At 45.3% G+C, this 18,534-nt stretch overlaps 1 protein-coding gene across 1 annotated transcript in view; it reads left to right on the top strand.

Annotated features, from left to right (window-relative positions):
* The first annotated feature begins 565 nt into the window (after positions 1-565).
* dnah3 (dynein axonemal heavy chain 3) overlaps positions 566-18,534 on the top strand; it is a 170,740-nt gene continuing 152,771 nt past the window's right edge. The window contains exon 1 of the mRNA XM_041206203.1: positions 566-641. Coding sequence (XP_041062137.1) covers positions 627-641 — 15 coding nt within the window. The 5' untranslated portion in view covers positions 566-626. The remainder of the gene's footprint in view (positions 642-18,534) is intronic.

Here is an 18,534-nt window from a genome sequence, read left to right as displayed (position 1 = left end):
AATAACTGTTTTCTTGAAAGCAAACACACTTTCCACTCATCACTTTCATATTGAGAGTATTATATCGTTTTATAATTTAGATGGTGGGTCCGTTTGCAAAGGGATGCTTCCGCGAAAATTGGGAAGCACTTCTTTAAAACAAGGACGAGGTATTAATATGTAACATCCTCGGGAACCTAGCAACAGGAACGCAGTAACAAATAAACAACAGCGTGCTGCACAATGAGTTGCTGGCATGCCGATACAGGGACAACCTTGGGTCACAGACTATAACTTTATGAAACACATTAAAGTTAACTTTTTTATCAATCAGAAAGTTCGTTCAGTTACAAAAAAAAACTCACGAAACGCTTCAGTTCAAGCAGATAATCTGACAATGAAATTCTGGCGTTTAGAAAGTTCAATGAAAGAGGCATTTGGGAAAGCGTCCCAGCTTTAATAAAACTGGCTGAGTGTGGGCACTTGCCCGTCAGAAAGACGCAGAGCCACAACTTTCTATGACGAAACAAAACGGCGACTGTTCCTTAGGAGATTTTCACGAATAATGACCTAAGATATGTTGAAGACTTCATTCAGGGACTGAGTTTTGTTCCAAGAAATTGATTCTTCAATTGCTGCTACCAAAGATGGAAGAACAGGAGGTAGGAACCTAAACTCTTTGTGCGCGAATTCCTTTGCCTTTTGTGTATCTCATCTTCAATGTTTCTGCTGTTTAATATGTTTTGATTTTGAATGAGTGACACATAACTTTGCGCTTTCTAGAAGCGGAATTAAAATATAACAGAAGCTACCTAAATTGTCAATTTCAAAATTGCATTAATGCATATTATTTATTGTGTAGCGTGCCTCAATGTATAAATTACATTATTTAAATACATTCAAAACTGCATTGAAAAAGGTTTTCCTAAGAGGGAAAATAACACTATTGCGAGAGGAATTCACTTGTTTTTTTTCTCCCCCTGTAAAATGCGCTCAAATTTCTAAATTTAATTTGTTAACTCGTCATATTTTGCATCTGTTTTTATACCCCAATACAATGTCGGGTAATGCACCCAGAATGTTTCTTTACTCGTAATTAGACAGGAACTTAGTAACAAGCAAGTTGCTTGGCACCAGTGGGCAGAACTGGCCAAACAGATCCATACGAGAAGCATTGAACTTAGGACCTGGCTGCAATGCTGTAAGAAGCGTAATAATCTGAGCAGGGCTGCAAACGGAAGCCTCCCAGTTCCTATCTCTGTTACTCCCCTGCACTGAGAGTAGACCCTGCACATTCCCTCTATTGCTCCCCATCACTTTCATTCAGTCACAGCAACACACTTCATTGAACCAGCTTCTGTTGCTACTGGCACATTCTGTATCTATTACTGTCATCGCAATTACTTCCCTAAACCTGTGCCACCTTTCCCTCACCATTGACGCACACATCCCATAAACTTTCACCAGGTGCACGCTAACACACATCCTTTCTCCTTACACGACAAGCTGACACACTATATGTGGGAGCCACCCTCCATCATGTGTCTCCATTAGCAGAGGTGGCCATGGAAATTGTGGGCATGTTAGAAGCAATGTGACTAATGTCACAATGTGACAGGCATCACTTTAAAGTTAAGATTAGAGGACTTGCTCAATGTTTTGCTATGTTGTAAACACTGGCTGGCATCAGCAATATGATTGGGGATATAAAACCTGTGTGCTGTAGATAAGGTTAGACAAATCAGAAAACTGCATTGCAGGTAATTACGCTGGAGCACAGATAGAATAATTTGACACGAAATCCATGACAAACTGCCTCTTTGAATGCGAGGAAATTATCTTTGGTCCCTGCCACAAACTCCATTCCTTAGCCACTGACTCTATCCCTCCCCCAGCAACTCTCTGAAACTGAACCCAGATTGTTTGCAACCTTGATGTGATATTTGACTCCAGGATAAACTTCCGGCCACCTATCCACACTATCATTAAGACTATCAATTTCCACTTCTGTAATATTGCCTCACTCCACTCCTGCCTTAGCTCATCTACTGCTGAAACCCTCATCCATGCCTTTGTTACCTCTAGACTTGACTATTCCAATGCACTCTTGGCTGACCTCTGGAACCTTGAGGTCATCCAAAATTCTGTTGCTCAGGTCCTAACTCTCACCAAGTCATGTTCATTTGTCAGTCTTGCACTTGCTGACCTACATTGGCTCTGGGTTAAGCAATGCCTTGATTTTCTCATTCTTGTTTTCAAATCCATCCAAGGCCTCACCCCTCCCTATCTCTGTAATCTCCTCCAGCCCCACAGCCCTTCAAGATATCTGCACTCCTTCAGTCCTGGCCTCTTGTACACCTCTGATTTTAATCACTCCCATCATTGACAGTCATGCCTTCAGTTGCCAAGGCCCTGAGCTCTAGTTTTCTCTCCCTAAAATCTTTGCCTCCCCTCCTCTGTTTCTGTTGATTTTAAGAGGCCCAGTATCTGTGGCTTGATATCAAATTTTGGCTTATAACACTCCTGTGAAGCACTTTGGATATTTTATCATGTTAAAGTTGTTGCTGTTGTTGGAAATGAGCCTTCTGAAAAATCAAATTTGGAAGTCTCTTTGCATGTATATCTGTTTAACATTTATTGCTTCATCCAAGACTCTAATACATCTGCCTTTCACTTTGCCAGACTATTCAAATATTTAGAGAAACTGATATCTGGGAATGATAACAAGGCAATGTGTATTCAAATAGCAAACTTGAGAGTGAGGCTAAAGTGATTTATGATAGTCGTTTGAATTGAGAGATAAGATTACAAGCTTGAAATCATTCCCATATCACATATTTAACTAAGTTATTTCATGGGATTTTCTGATCAATTTAATTTCCCTTATAGGAAATCAAGAATTTCAAAGTTTGCTTAAATGAATTATTACAAGTACAAGGCAATGGCAGAAAAAAAATCAAGCAGTTGATTGAAATATAATATTCTTTACAAACTTTGCAAGCAAATAATTTTTCAAACTTGAATTGCAATTTAATATAACTTGTTTCTGATTTCAAGGCTCAGAGGTTAATTATGTGCATGACAGCATGTATAGAAGCAGCAATATGGAGAAGTCCAACACCAAACTTTGTGGAATATTCTCACATGGCATGGAATCAGTGTAGTCAAGCATAGTCAGTTGTATGGATACTACAACAAGGCCCTCAGATATGTAGCTTCTGGTGACAGCTTTGATAGGTTTTGATGGAAGATCAGTTACTATCTAGGCTCTGGGTTCCAACATCTTGTCTCACTTTCAAAGTATTAAGGAGAAGATGGAAAACAAGGTGTCCTTGTTTTTTTAGTATATTCATTCATGAGACAGGGGACATCACTGGCTAGGCCAACATTATTGCCCTAACTGTCCTTGAGAATTGAGCAGCTTGCTAGGCCATTTCAGAGGGCATTGCTGTGGGTCTGGATATCCCCAATATCCCATGAGTCTGCAGAGAGCATTGCTGTGGGTCACATGTAGGCCAGACAAAGACAGCAGATTTCCCTCCCTTAAGGACATTATTGAACCAAATGGCTTTTTACAGTGATTGATGATGGTTTCATGGTCACCATTAGACTTTTAATTTCAGATTTTTATTGAATTCAAATCTCATCATCTGCTGTGGTGGGATTTGAACCTGTGTCCCCAGAACATTACCCTGGGTCTCTGGATTGCTAGTCCAGTGACAATATCACTACACTACTGTCTCCCACCAGATGTGAAGATCTCCATAACATAGTTCCTGTCATTGCAAATTAGTAATACATTGAATGAGTGGAAGCCCTTCCTACTTAGGAATAGTCCAGAATCTCCATATGTTTAGTATGTAAGGCTTTGTGGGCACAACCACAGGTGTCCTGTACTTATGGGAATCAAGCTATTCTTGCTTTCTGGGGAAATTAAGATATTTATAATGTTTAGTGAGGAGCACATCCATCACCTGTTTGATGCATCACCAATTGCAGCTTGGATTGACCTGGAGACCTAAAAATACAGAGCTATGGCCAATGATCTGCGCAGCCCTTATCCTGGGCTGTAGTTGATGCTGCAACAGGTGACATATCTCTGTCACAGCCTCCCTGGTGAAAGGATTGCAACAGAAAAGTTGAAAAATCTACCTAGTCAGAGCAGTGGTTTTCAAACCTTGAACAGACTGAGGATTTTGAAAAAGTTAAGAGTTCTTCAGGGAAAAATGTTTGGCATGAAATAGAAAGCTATACTAGATTTCTAGATAAAAACAAAAAAACTGCGGATGCTGGAAATCCAAAACAAAAACAGAATTACCTGGAAAAACTCAGCAGGTCTGGCAGCATCGGCGGAGAAGAAAAGAGTTGACGTTTCGAGTCCTCATGACCCTTCGACAGAACTTGAGTTCGAGTCCAGGAAAGAGCTGAAATATAAGCTGGTTTAAGGTGTGTGTGTGGGGGGCGGAGAGATAGAGAGACAGAGAGGTGGAGGGGGTTGGTGTGGTTGTAGCGACAAACAAGCAGTGATAGAAGCAGATCATCAAAAGATGTCAACAACAATAGTACAATAGAACACATAGGTGTTAAAGTTAAAGTTGGTGATATTATCTAAACGAATGTGCTAATTAAGAATGGATGGTAGGGCACTCAAGGTATAGCTCTAGTGGGTTTTTTTTTATTTTATATAATGGAAATAGGTGGGAAAAGGAAAATCTTTATAATTTATTGGGAAAAAAAAAAGAAGGGGGAAACAGAAAGGGGGTGGGGATGGGGGAGGGGACTCACGACCTAAAGTTGTTGAATTCAATATTCAGTCCGGAAGGCTGTAAAGTCCCTAGTCGGAAGATGAGGTGTTGTTCCTCCAGTTTGCGTTGGGCTTCACTGGAACAATGCAGCAAGCCAAGGACAGACATGTGGGCAAGAGAGCAGGGTGGAGTGTTAAAATGGCAAGCGACAGGGAGGTTTGGGTCATTCTTGCGGACAGACCGCAGGTGTTCTGCAAAGCGGTCGCCCAGTTTACGTTTGGTCTCTCCAATGTAGAGGAGACCACATTGGGAGCAACGAATGCAGTAGACTAAGTTGGGGGAAATGCAAGTGAAATGCTGCTTCACTTGAAAGGAGTGTTTGGGTCCTTGGACGGTGAGGAGAGAGGAAGTGAAGGGGCAGGTGTTGCATCTTTTGCGTGGGCAAGGGGTTGTGCCATAGGAGGGGGTTGAGGAGTAGGGGGTGATGGAGGAGTGGACCAGGGTGTCCCGGAGGGAGCGATCCCTACGGAATGCCGATAAGGGGGGTGAAGGGAAGATGTGTTTGGTAGTGGCATCATGCTGGAGTTGGCGGAAATGGCGGAGGATGATCCTTTGAATGCGGAGGCTGGTGGGGTGATAAGTGAGGACAAGGGGGACCCTATCATGTTTCTGGGAGGGAGGAGAAGGAGTGAGGGCGGATGCGCGGGAGATGGGCCGGACATGGTTGAGGGCCCTGTCAACGACCGTGGGTGGAAAACCTCGGTTAAGGAAGAAGGAGGACATGTCAGAGGAACTGTTTTTGAATGTAGCATCATCGGAACACATTGGAGAGACCAAACGTAAACTGGGCGACCGCTTTGCAGAACACCTGCGGTCTGTCCGCAAGAATGACCCAAACCTCCCTGTCGCTTGCCATTTTAACACTCCACCCTGCTCTCTTGCCCACATGTCTGTCCTTGGCTTGCTGCATTGTTCCAGTGAAGCCCAACGCAAACTGGAGGAACAACACCTCATCTTCCGACTAGGCACTTTACAGCCTTCCGGACTGAATATTGAATTCAACAACTTTAGGTCGTGAGTCCCCTCCCCCATCCCCACCCCCTTTCTGTTTCCCCCTTCTTTTTTTTTTCCCAATAAATTATAAAGATTTTCCTTTTCCCACCTATTTCCATTATATAAAATAAAAAAAAACCCACTAGAGCTATACCTTGAGTGCCCTACCATCCATTCTTAATTAGCACATTCGTTTAGATAATATCGCCAACTTTAACTTTAACACCTATGTGTTCTATTGTACTATTGTTGTTGACATCTTTTGATGATCTGCTTCTATCACTGCTTATTTGTCGCTACAACCACACCAACCCCCTCCACCTCTCTGTCTCTCTATCTCTCCGCCCCCCACACACACACCTTAAACCAGCTTATATTTCAGCTCTTTCCTGGACTCGAACTCAAGTTCTGTCGAAGGGTCATGAGGACTCGAAACGTCAACTCTTTTCTTCTCCGCCGATGCTGCCAGACCTGCTGAGTTTTTCCAGGTAATTCTGTTTTTGTTTTAGATTTCTAGAGACAGCTCGGTAATTGAGGTATGGGACTTTCAATCTGAGATCAGAGGAAGTAGTGTGACCATGAACACAATGGATAAAGAAGGACTAAGGGTAAATCCATCAAAAATTAGAGGCAGTTGCTGTTGTTTCTACTTATGTGAAATATAAAGGATTTGCCTATGAGGAATTGGAATTGCTCCTTTGAAAGACTTTAAGGAAATCAAGATATAGTGAAATCAACCATAGCATTGCAAGAGGATTGGAGGATGTGCTCACTGAGGGCAAGAGGAAGAAAGTTGATGAATGAAAGTGAAATCATCAGCAAAACCGTAGATAGACTTAGGTGATAAGCAGAGATGGTCATTGATGTGAAGTGATAACACAATGGAAGAGAGGATAAACAAGTTAGAGATGAGCCATCAACTACAGCAATTTGAGAGGAAATTCTGTAGCCGTGGGCGTATCTTTGGTGGAAGACCATATGATAGTAACTTGTTTGGAAATGGACCATGCCAGATTCTAATATTTTGGAGGCATCCGAGGGAAAAACAGATAACTCATCAAAATGTTCAACAGCAGAGATTCACATATGTGAATCATAGGCACAAGATTACCAGTGGAACTAACATGTTGAAAATCATGCTGGCTGTCAGGAATTAGGTTAGAATCTTGCAAAATAAATTTTATTTCTAATGAGCCTATTTTTGTTTTAGAACTTACCACAAATTGTCAGGTGTGTTGACTGTGCCAATGTCACCTTGGTGTTTCTGATGTTCAGACATGGAAACATGGGCTGGAATTCCACCCCCACCCTCCCCCCTTCCCTCCGGCCCTGGAGCGGGCTGGCAAGCGGGAGGTTTAAGATCAGGTGGGATGGCAGGGGGCACCATGCCCATCACGTACCCACTGCTGCTTGTAAAATAGCAGTGGTGGGGGAGGCATTGGGTGGCCACCTAGCTCTTGAGCCAATTAGGGCCCTTATGTGGCCAATTAATGATCACTTAAGAACCTCTTCCTGCCATCACTGCTATGTTACCAGCAGTGGGGGCTGCCCATGCCATGTGGTAAACCTTGTTGAAGGTGGAGGGAAGCTTCAGTCCTGTTTGGGCACCCTTTTCTAAACGGAGGCCCCCACCTCCATGGTACTACTCACCCTTGCAAGTTTACCCTCCCAAATGTGGCCCCCAGTCTCCCTCCCTGGACATTCCAGACTGGCTGCAGTGAAACCCTCTCACTTACGTGGGTGTCTGGCTCCAGCGATGATTGTCATTGGGGACAGGCTGCAGTTCCAGCCATGGCCACTGCTCCCAATGGTGCTGCTAGGACTAGAGAGCCATATGATTGGCTGGTAGCTCTTTGAAGTGGGACTTCCTCCCAGATGGGGATGGGAAGTCTAATCCCGAAGCAATTAATATCCTAACGACCGTTAAATCAACTCAGGGCTTCCCAGCCACACAAAGGCAGGCTTCCCCCTGACTTCTAAGCCAGGGTCAGGGTCACCGTCTCCAAGTGAAATTCTGCCCATGATATGTAGTTACTTAGCCTCAGCTTATGATTATGGTATTGAGAGCAATGACCTGTAGGTTAAACAAGAACATTTAATGCTTCTGCACCTAAATTTGAAAATGACAAGAAGATGGTGATCTTGCTCAGGAGGCCAGCCACTTCATGGTGGATTTCAAACATAAAACGGATTTAGATTTAGTATATAATCTTTTTCTTTCTTATGTATAAAAAAGTACAAGGCTGTCCGTTTTAATTGGGGAGAAAGGTATTATAAGTCCTTCCCCATCGATTTTCTACCAATTCAAGATTTTCTGAAGTCAAGTTTATAAGAAAAAGCAGGTACACATATATTATCAAACTGACTGATTAGTTTGTCACAAGTTAATGGAAAACTGATAAATTGTATGTTCAGGGGCAAGCCTCATAAAATACCTTATGTAATAGCTTTGTCTTTTGTCACTGAAGTATATAAATTTAGAACTACAGAAAACGTAGACTAAAGCTCAGCTACTGTATCAAAAGTTCTGTTTTATTAATTCTTAAATTGAGTTTTATGAGAATAGATTTCTTAGTGAAGATTCATGTTATACTGAATTGTTGAGAAGCAAATAACACTGTTGTTGACTTTAGTCACAGGATCTCCCCATACTTCACAGTAGTTATACAAGAGGGTTGCCTGGGTTACCACCTCTGCCTCCTGACCACTGTAGCAAAGCTTCAGAATTATATAAGGTAAATGATTTTTGTAGTGAGAAAAGTATTAATTCAGATATCACATATACCACTTTATTATCATAGGTGAAGATCAATTAAAGTCAATCTGTAGAAATAATTTGCAAGGATATTGTGGGGTACAGTGCTTTATGCTTAATTACTTAAAATATCTAAAATTAATTTTTGAAAACCAAATCAAAATGCTGGTGCTGCCTCTGATTTACTAGTGTCTCAGTAATATTTTCAGACAGGCTTATTCATTATTCAGCCCTCCTGGTGATTCACATTGTTCATTCTTCACCCCATCATATTTCTGAATTTTCTGGTTATTTTTTCAGAGAAAGGATTTGGAAAATGTTACTTTTGATCAAAAGCTGAGTGTATTCTCACAAGGTTCAGAAAAGAGACAACCAGCTACAATGTGGTTAATATACTAAACAGGAAGTTACTTCTTTCAGAGCCTGAACAACACGTGATTCAATAGTTTTTCCTGATTTTCAGAAAGACGCCTTGCAATATGACTTTGGAAAACTCTTTGTGTTGGCCTGTGAGAAAGACTTTTAATAGTTAGAATGAAAAGACCAGAAAGAAAGTTTGTCTGGTTTTGGAATCAGGGGTTGCAGACACAGTTGGACAGAGTGCAGGAGGCTGTGGAAGGAGAGTTGTTTAACCAGGAGATTGTACAACAAAATGCAGAGAAGTTATTCTCATTAGGTTAAGTAAGATGACCCACCAAATTGGGATAGCACAAAGTATTCCTTATTTTATATCATTATGTGAACATATATTGTATCATTTGAACAATGCAGCTTTAATCAGAACCTATTACTCTGTATGTTTCTCCTTGCTATGGAATGAAAACTGAAATGAACCCAATTCAGCTTCAACAAGTGCTAATCGGGTCTGCCTTTGGAGAGATTGAAAAGTACACGGGCTGAAGTTATGTCCAAATCACAAGAGAGTCTAATTATTCTACTCCACAACCTTACTATTGTGCAAGTAGCAGTTAGCAGTTTGAGACAACTCCCGTTGAAGTAAATTACTTATGGGCTTGACCCAGATGAAACTGACAATAAAGATAAAGTAACTACAGCAGAGACTGTATATGTGACACATGTTGCAAGTTTTTGGGGTAAAATTGAAACCTCTATCTTAAGGGTAAGTAAACTGATGCATCAAGTGAGGACATGTGTTCCAATCCCCTTGACAGAACAGAGGAATCATGTTAATCAGGGGTATATCTTTTAGCCTTCTGAGGAAAAGCATTTCTACCAAAGCTTTTTGAAAATATATATACCATCTGGATGTAAAATGTACCTGAACTTAAACTTCATTTTACTAGAATATGTTGGATAAAGCTTGACAACCGTGTCTTATTTAGCAGTCATTTTTAGAGCGCCGTGATTAAAGGTTGCTGACAGTTGTTTCCCTGGAACACGTGAGGGTGACTTTAACCCCTACCAAGATGCGAGGGGGTGGGACAAATGGAGATTGCACTTGTTGGCCATAGCTTGAGGCCTGGGGATCTCCCCTATATGTTGTGGTTAGTCGAGCACCTAAAATGGGTGGAAAGCGCCAGCTGCCCAGTGGGCATGAGAGAAACTCAAAAGATGACTCATTGGTAAAATGGTAAATTATGCAGTTGCTGGGCAGGTTTTTAATTGGCTATGGTTAAACTCGCAGTATGTACAAAGGAATGATGGATCTTTCTGACTGCCATTCTTATTAATGGCATGTTAATTATATGGTTAAGTGCACAGGTAAAGGACATTGTTCAATTAAGTACTTAGAGCACTTACAGAGAGAGAGCTTTCCATGACCAGTGGGTACTTGCAGGGACTGGGGTGCTTCCTCAACCCAGAAAGCAACATTTTAATTTAGTTCATTTAAAATTTTAGGTTATTTTTGTGACAGGGGCCTTTAAGAGCATGTTTGGCTAATTGGCTGTTTAATTAGACAATTTGTTAATGATTACTTTATTGGCATACTCAAAAGAATATCGAGAGACTGCTGGAACATTGGTGTAGCAGGTAGAAAGCAGATATCCCAGCCCCGGCTGTGTTTTCACCATACCCTCTGACCTTCCCCTCTCTGATGCTAAACGTTCAGTGCTCAGCAAAGGACTCAGTTTCATACCCTTATGCCCTCACCTCAATGAATTTCGGGCTCGGCACAATGCTGAACTCTTCTTCTGCCGCCTTCGCCTCCATGCTCACTTCTTTGGGCAGGAGTCCTCTCCCCGTTCAACGGATCCTTTTACTCGCCTCCAATATTCTCCCTCCACCTTGACCCCTCCCTCTGGAATTTTACCTGCTCTTGATCTTTTCATTGAGAACTGTTGGTGTGACATCAGTCGTCTCAATTTCTCAGCTCCTCTCACCCACTCTAACCTGTCATTTTCATAACTTGCTGCACTCTGTTCTCTCGGATCCAACCCTGACTTTGTCATCAAATCCACTGACAAGAGTGGTCCTGTTGTCTGGCACAATGACTTCAATCTTGCAGAGGCTGAGTGTCAACTCGCAGACACTTCCTCCTACCTCCCCCAGAACTATGACCCCACCACTGAACATCAAGCCATTGTTTCCAGGACTGTCACTGACCTCATCTCCTCTGGAGATCTTCCCTCCACAGCTTCCAACCTCATAGTCTCCCAACCTCGGACGGCCCGCTTCTACCTCCTACCCAAAATCCAGAAACAAGACTGTCCTGGCAGACCGATTGTGTCAGCCTGTTCCTGCCCCACGGAACTCATTTCTTGCTATCTTGACTCCATTCTCTCTCCCCTTGCTCAGTCTTTTCCCTACATCCACGATTCCTCTGACAGCCTACATCATGTCAACAATTTCCAGTTCCCTGGCTCTAACCGTCTCCTCTTCATCATGGACATCCAATCCCTCTACATCCCCCACCGGGATGGTCGGAGGGCTCTCCGCTTCTTCCTCGAACAGAGGTCCGAACAATCCACATCCACCACTACTCTCCTCCGTCTGGCTGAACTTGTTCTCTCAATGAACAATTTCTCCTTAAACTCCTCTCACTTCCTCCAAATAAAAGGTGTGGCTATGGGTACCCTCATGGGCCCCAGCTATGCCTGTCTCTTTATGGGGTATGTGCAACATTCCTTGTTCCAGTCCTACTCAGGCCCCCTCCCACAACTCTTTCTCCAGTACATCGATGACTGCTTCGGTGCCGCTTCATGCTCTCGTCTGGATCTGGAAAAATGTATTAATTTTGCTTCCAATTTCCACCCCTCCATCATTTTCACATGGTCCATCTCTGACATTTCCCTTCCCTTGGAAAAACTCAGCAGGTCTGGCAGCATCGGCAGAGAAGAAAAGAGTTGACGTTTCGAGTCCTCATGACCCTTCAATAGAACTGAGTGAATCTTAGGAAAGGGGTGAATTATAAGCTGGTTTAAGGTGGGGGTGGGGGAGGGGGGAGAGAAGTGGGGGGCGTGGTGTGGTTGTAGGGACAAGCAAGCAGTGATAGGAGCAGATAATTAAAAGATGTCACAGACAAAAGAACAAAAGAACACAGAGGCGTTGAAGGTGGTGATATTATCTAAACAAATGTGCTAATTAAGAATGGATGGTGGGGAACTCAAGGTACAGCTCTAGTGGGGGTGGGGTGGAAAGGCTAGCAGGGCATAAAAGATTTAAAAATAATGGAAATAGGTGGGAAAAGAAAAATCTATATAAATTATTGGAAAAAAACAAAAGGAAGGGGGAAGAAACAGAAAGGGGGTGGGGATAGAGGAGGGAGTTCAAGATCTAAAGTTGTTGAATTCAATATTCGGTCCGGAAAGCTGTAAAGTGCCTAGTTGGAAGATGAGGTGCTGTTCCTCCAGTTTGCGTTGGGCTTCACTGGAACAATGCAGCAAGCTAAGGACAGACATGTGGGCAAGAGAGCAGGCTGGAGTGTTAAAATGGCAAATGACAGGGAAGTTTGGGTCATTCTTGCGGACAGACCGCAGGTGTTCTGCAAAGCAGTCGCCCAGTTTACGTGTGGTCTCTCCAATGTAGAGGAGACCACATTGGGAGCAACGAATGCAGTAGACTAAGTTGGGGGAAATGCAAGTGAAATGCTGCTTCACTTGAAAGGAGTGTTTGGGCCCTTGGACGGTGAGGAGAGAGGAAGTGAAGGGACAGGTGTTGCATCTTTTGCATGGGCATGGGGAGGTGCCATAGGTGAGGGTTGAGGAGTAGGGCGTGATGGAGGAGTGGACCAGGGTGTCCCGAAGGGAACGATCCCTACGGAATGCCGCCAGGGGGCGTGAAGGGAAGATGTGTTTGGTGGTGGCATCATGCTGGAGTTGGCAGAAATGGCGGAGGATGATCCTTTGACTGCGGAGGCTGGTGGGGTGATAAGTGAGGACAAGGGGGACCCTATCATGTTTCTTGGAGGGAGGAGAAGGCGTGAGGGCGGATGCACGGGAGATAGGCCGGACATGGTTGAGGGCCCTGTCAACGACCGTGGATGGAAAACCTCGGTTAAGGAAGAAGGAGGAGATGTCGGAGGAACTGTTTTTGAATGTAGCTTCATCAGAACAGATGCAATGGAGGCAAAGGAACTGAGAGAATGGAATGGAGTCCTTACAGGAAGCGGGGTGTGAGGAGCTGTAGTCGCGGTAGCTGTGGGAGTTGGTAGGCTTGTAATGGATATTGGTGGTCAGTCTATCACCAGAGATTGAGACAGAGAGGTCAAGGAAGTGGAGGGAAGTATCAGAGATGGACCATGTGAAAATGATGGAGGGGTAGAGATTGGAAGCAAAATTAATACATTTTTTCAAGTCCAGACGAGAGCATGAAGCAGCACCAAAGTAATCATCGATGTACCAGAGAAAGAGTTGTGGAAGGGGGCCAGAGTAGGACTGGAACAAGGAATGTTCCTCATACCCCATAAAGAGACAGGCATAACTGGGGCCCATGTCCCATTTCCTAAGATTCACTCAGTTCTGTTGAAGGGTCATGAGGACTCGAAACATCAACTCTTTTCTTCTCCGCCGATGCTGCCAGACCTGCTGAGTTTTTCCAGGTAATTCTGTTTTTGTTTTGGATTTCCAGCATCCGCAGTTTTTTGTTTTTACTTCCCTTCCCTTCCTTGACGTCTCTGTCTCAATTTCTGGTGATAGATTGTCCACCAATATTCATTACAAGCCTAACGACTCCCACAGCTACCTCGACTACACCTCCTCACACCCCGCATCCTGTAAGGACTCCATCCCATTCTCTCAGTTCCTTCGCCTCCATCGCATCTGTTCTGATGATGTCACTTTCAAAAACAGTTCCTCTGACATGTCTTCCTTCTTCCTTAACTGAGGTTTTCCACCCACAGTGGTTGACAGGGCCCTCAACTGTGTCTGGCCCCATCTCCCACGCATTCGCACTCATGCCTTCCTCTCCCTCCCAGAACCATGATAGGGTCCCCCTTGTCCTCATTTATCACCCCACCAGCCTCCGCATTCAAAGGATCATCCTCCACCATTTCCGCCAACTCCAGCATGATACCACCACCAAACACATCGTCCCTTCACCACCCCTGGCGGCATTTCGCAGGGATCATTCCCTCCAGGACACCCTGGTCCGCTCCTTCATCACCCCCTACACCTCAATTCCTTCCCATGGCACCTTCCCATGCAACCGCAGAAAGTGCAACACATGCCCCTTTACTTACCCCCTCCTCACCATCCAAGGGCCCAAACACTCCTTTCAAGTGAAGCAGCATTTCATTTGCACTTCCCTCAATTTAGTCTACTACATTTGCTGCTCCCAATGCGGTTTCCTCTACATTGGAGAGACCAAACGCAGACTGGGTGACCGCTTTGCGGAACACCTTTGGTTTGTCTGCAAGCATGACCCAGACCTCCTTGTCACTTGCCATTTCAACACCACCCTACTCTCATGCCCACATGTCCATCCTTGGCCTGCTGCAACGTTCCAGTGAAGTTCAACGCAAACTGGAGGAACAGCATTTCATCTTCTATCTAGGTACTTTACAGCCTTCCGGACTGAATATTGAGTTCAACAACTTTAGATCATGAACTCTCTCCTCCTTCCCCACCCTCTTTCCGATCCCCCTTTTTTCAACAATTTATATATATTTTTCTTTTCCCACCTATTTCCATTATTTTTAAATGTATTTCCATCCATTGTTTTATCTCTACCTGTAAACCTATTTTGATTCCCCCCCCATCTGTCTCTTGCTCGTCCTGCTTTCCACCATTAATGTCCCTATTAACACATTTCTTAGCTAATATCACCATCGTCAACACCTCTTTGTTCTTTTGTCTATGACATCTTTTGGCAATCTCCACCTATCACTGGCCGTCTATCCAGCTCTACCTGTCCTGCCCCCTCTTAAACCAACTTATATTTCACCTCTTTTCTATTTTTCCTTAGTTCTGATGAAGTGTCATTCGGACTCAAAACGTTAACTGTGTTCGTCTCCGCAGATGCTGTCAGACCTGCTGAGTTTTTCCAGGTATTTTTGTTTTTGTTCTAGATTTCCAGCATCCATAGTATTTTGCTTTTATCTTATATGTAATGATGCATTCTGCAAATAAACCTATTATCAAGATAACAAATAGTGTCTAGTCTCATGCAGCAACTGGCTTGGGAGTGGATTAACACTTGTGGTTGAGGAGGAGCAGAAGTGAGGAAATCGCTTGGAAGCCTTTTACTCCCTTACTCATTGCACCACACCCCAACTCCGGATTGCATCCTGAGAACCCCCACCCCACCCCCAACTGACTTGGGGACTGTATCCGGAGCTGTGACCTCCTGCAACCAAATTCCTGTTCCTGCTGATTGGCCAAGAACCCAAGAAGGGTTCAGGTGGGTGTTGCCCATTAAGATTGGCTGGACTCTCCAGTGTGCTGCCTGCTTTGGGGCTGATGTGCACCATAATCATTGTTAACAACAAAGAATCCTTAAAAAAACAATTGTCGGAAAAGATAGTCTCTTCTTAAAGGAAATCCAATACAATTGGTGGTGAGCACTTGAAAACAAAAGGCTTTTGTGCAATTGAAAGGTGATCCACCAGCAATTCAAGTGCCTGTTATTGTGCTTAAGGATATGAATATCTTCCGATTGCTGGGGCAGAACTTTTCCGTTGGCTTGCAGGGGGTGGCGGGCCCCACGTCCACGCGTAAAATGATGCGCAGTGACATCGGGCGATATTTTGCTGGGCGGGTGTGCGACGATGTCCCATGCGCGCCCGCCGTTAATTAACGGGCCAGTTAAGGCCCTTGACTCATCAATTGATGCCGATTTTTTCGGTGCCCGTGTAATCTTTTGGTTGGCGCATGGGCACAATGGGCAGGCGGGTAAGAGACATTTGTATAAACCTCATCCACAGGTGGGATAAGAGGGCTCAGTGGGGTCGTGAATGTGCTCTGTGAAGTATTTATTTTTGAAAGCTTTTGAAACTTGCCTGTGTAATTTGCAGTACTTCAGAACGCATCCCAGCTGCTCTGTCTGGACTCTTAACCTTCAGGTTAGCACTCTGCAGTGAGTAACCTTTTCTGGGCCTGCAGGTTTCAGGAAGCCTTCCCTTAGCCTGGGAATGGGAGCTGCACTATCCACTGGAGGCAGTTCCTCTGACGAGGAAGGGAGGGTGAAAAGGGGGAGGAGGCCAGGAGTAGCACATTCAGCCTCCAGGGGAGCCACCTTTGGGAGGACAGACGCAGGCACAAGGGGCACAGGGCCAAGAGGTAGATCAAGGCGGGAGGGACAGCAGAAGACAGAATCACAGAATCACACAGTGCAGAAGAGGCCCTTCGGCCCATTGAGTCTGCACTGACATGTGAGAAACACCTGACCTATCTACCTAATCCCATTTACCAGCACTTGGCCCATAGCCTTGAATGTTATGACATGCCACTATCCTGCTGCCAGGGTATACAGGTGGCGAAGCAGCCACCTCAATATGTCTGAGGTGCTGTGCCGAAGGAGGCTCCGTCTCTCAAGGGATACAGTCAACCATATCTGTCAGATGATAGGGCCTGAGATCTTCGCTAACTGTGTGGGCGGACACCCCATGGCAGTGGCTCTGAAGGTCACAGTTGCTCTCCACCTCTATGCCTCTGGCTCCTTCCAGGGGTCAGTGGGCGATCTTTGCGGTGTCTCCCAATCAGCTGTCCACACTTGTGTCAAGCAGGTTACAGATGCTCTGTCCAGGCCTGCATTGACCTTCATCCATTACCGCTGGGACCAGGTAAGCCAGACACAGTGAGCCAGAGGCTTCGCTGCCATTGCTGGCTTCCCCCGTGTCCAGGGTGCTATAGACTGTACACATGTGGCCATCAAGGTGCCAGCAAGTGAGCCCCGTGCCTTCGTCAACAGGAAGGGCTTCCACTCCATGAACGTGCAGATAGTGTCTGATCACAGGATGCTGATTCTACAAGTCTGTGCAAGGTCCCCAGGCAGCTCCCACGACGCCTACATCCTCAGACACTCCCAGGTGCCGGGGCTCTTCAGTGCTCCACCCCGGCTTGATGCCTGGCTGCTGGGTGACAAGGGCTATCCCCTCAGAAGGTGGCTCATGACGCCTCTCTGCCATCCAAGAACAGAAGCTGAGCAGCGGTACAATAGAAAACATGCCTGCACAAGGGTTGTGGTGGAAAGAACCATCGGTCTTCTCAAGATGTGCTTCCGATGCCTGGACCGATCAGGGGATGCATTCCAGTACCCCACAGATCCTGTGTCGGTGATAGTGGTTGCATGCTGCATTCTGCAATCTTGCGCTGGAAAGGGGGGACACAGTGGATGATGAAGACATCGATGCAGTGGTTGTGACGATGAGTCCATCAGTGAGTCTGAGGATGAGCACACACAGGGAAATGCTGAGGGGATAGACGCTGACCTGGGCATACTCCAGGGAGGCAGGGACACCCGGGAGGCTTTAATCCAATGAACCTTCAGCTAGCCCACCACAGATGGATCTCCAGGACAAGCCTGGGCTGTAGGCTCCATACTCGACACCTAAGTGCAAAATCTGTCAGGTTAGAAACAGTCACTAAGGGCCTTGTTAATAAAGCTGAATGTCCAACAAAGCACTCAAGCTTTGGAAACCGTACACATGCAGAAGAAAAGAGGCACCCTCAGCCATGGTGACATATCTGAATTTAATATGTCAAGCAAACCAACTTATTCCAAAAAAAGACAATAATTACTAATCAAGACAAATCAACACAAAAACACCAGTGATAAACCTGTGGTGTACCTAAGGTGCCTTATGTTTACGTCTCCGGGTGTTACGTCTTGGTGCTGCCTCATCGCTTGGAGTGACATCTGAGCCAGTCTGCTGACTCTGCTGTCCTGTTGGCCTTGATGACCTTGGCGGTCGTCCTCTGGCCCGTGGAGCCAGTGCTGGCCCCGCCTGGGATGTGAGGGTTTACTGGTCAGAGCGCATCCCCAGAAAGCCCTGACGGGTCTCCTGGAGTAGCCTCTCCACGAGAGTCGCCACGGTCTCCATGGAGGACGAATGGTGCTCGGTCATGTGGCTCATTGCTTCAGCGATCGTCCACGTAGACTCCTCCACCGCAGAGACCAAGCATAGCCTCATGTATCTCCCCCAGATGCTCCCGCACACCTGGCTTCATTTCCTGTCCCTGCTACGTCGTGGACGACTCTAGAGACACATCATCAGGCACCGGCTGAGCATGTGCCTGGTCCCCTGCAGTCCTCCAGCTGCTGGTGTCATGGGCACTCTCTGTCTCTGCCAGTTCCTCCAGCGACTGTGAAGTGCCGTCACCACTGTGCCCTGGGACATGAGCCGATGTTCTAATTCCCACTGAGGTGCTAGTGTCTGCATTGGGGCCTGCCTCGCAGAAATGGTGTGACGCTGGTGAGACCTCAGACCCCTCAGGTGTGAGAGAGGGCCTTTGCTGCTCCTCCTCCCGGCTCTGCTCCAATGATGCTGAAAGGAAGAACAAGGACAGTGGATCAGTTATCGTGGAGACAATGACAAACTACATCCCTGTACCCCGGATCATTATATGCTCATCCTTCCATAACCAATGGTCAAGCCAAGTTGCA

Source organism: Carcharodon carcharias, chromosome 15, assembly GCF_017639515.1.
Source record: "Carcharodon carcharias isolate sCarCar2 chromosome 15, sCarCar2.pri, whole genome shotgun sequence".
Lineage (NCBI taxonomy): Eukaryota > Metazoa > Chordata > Chondrichthyes > Lamniformes > Lamnidae > Carcharodon > Carcharodon carcharias.
The sequence above is the reverse complement of the archived record's forward strand: the minus strand, read 5'-3'. Positions and strand labels throughout refer to the sequence as shown.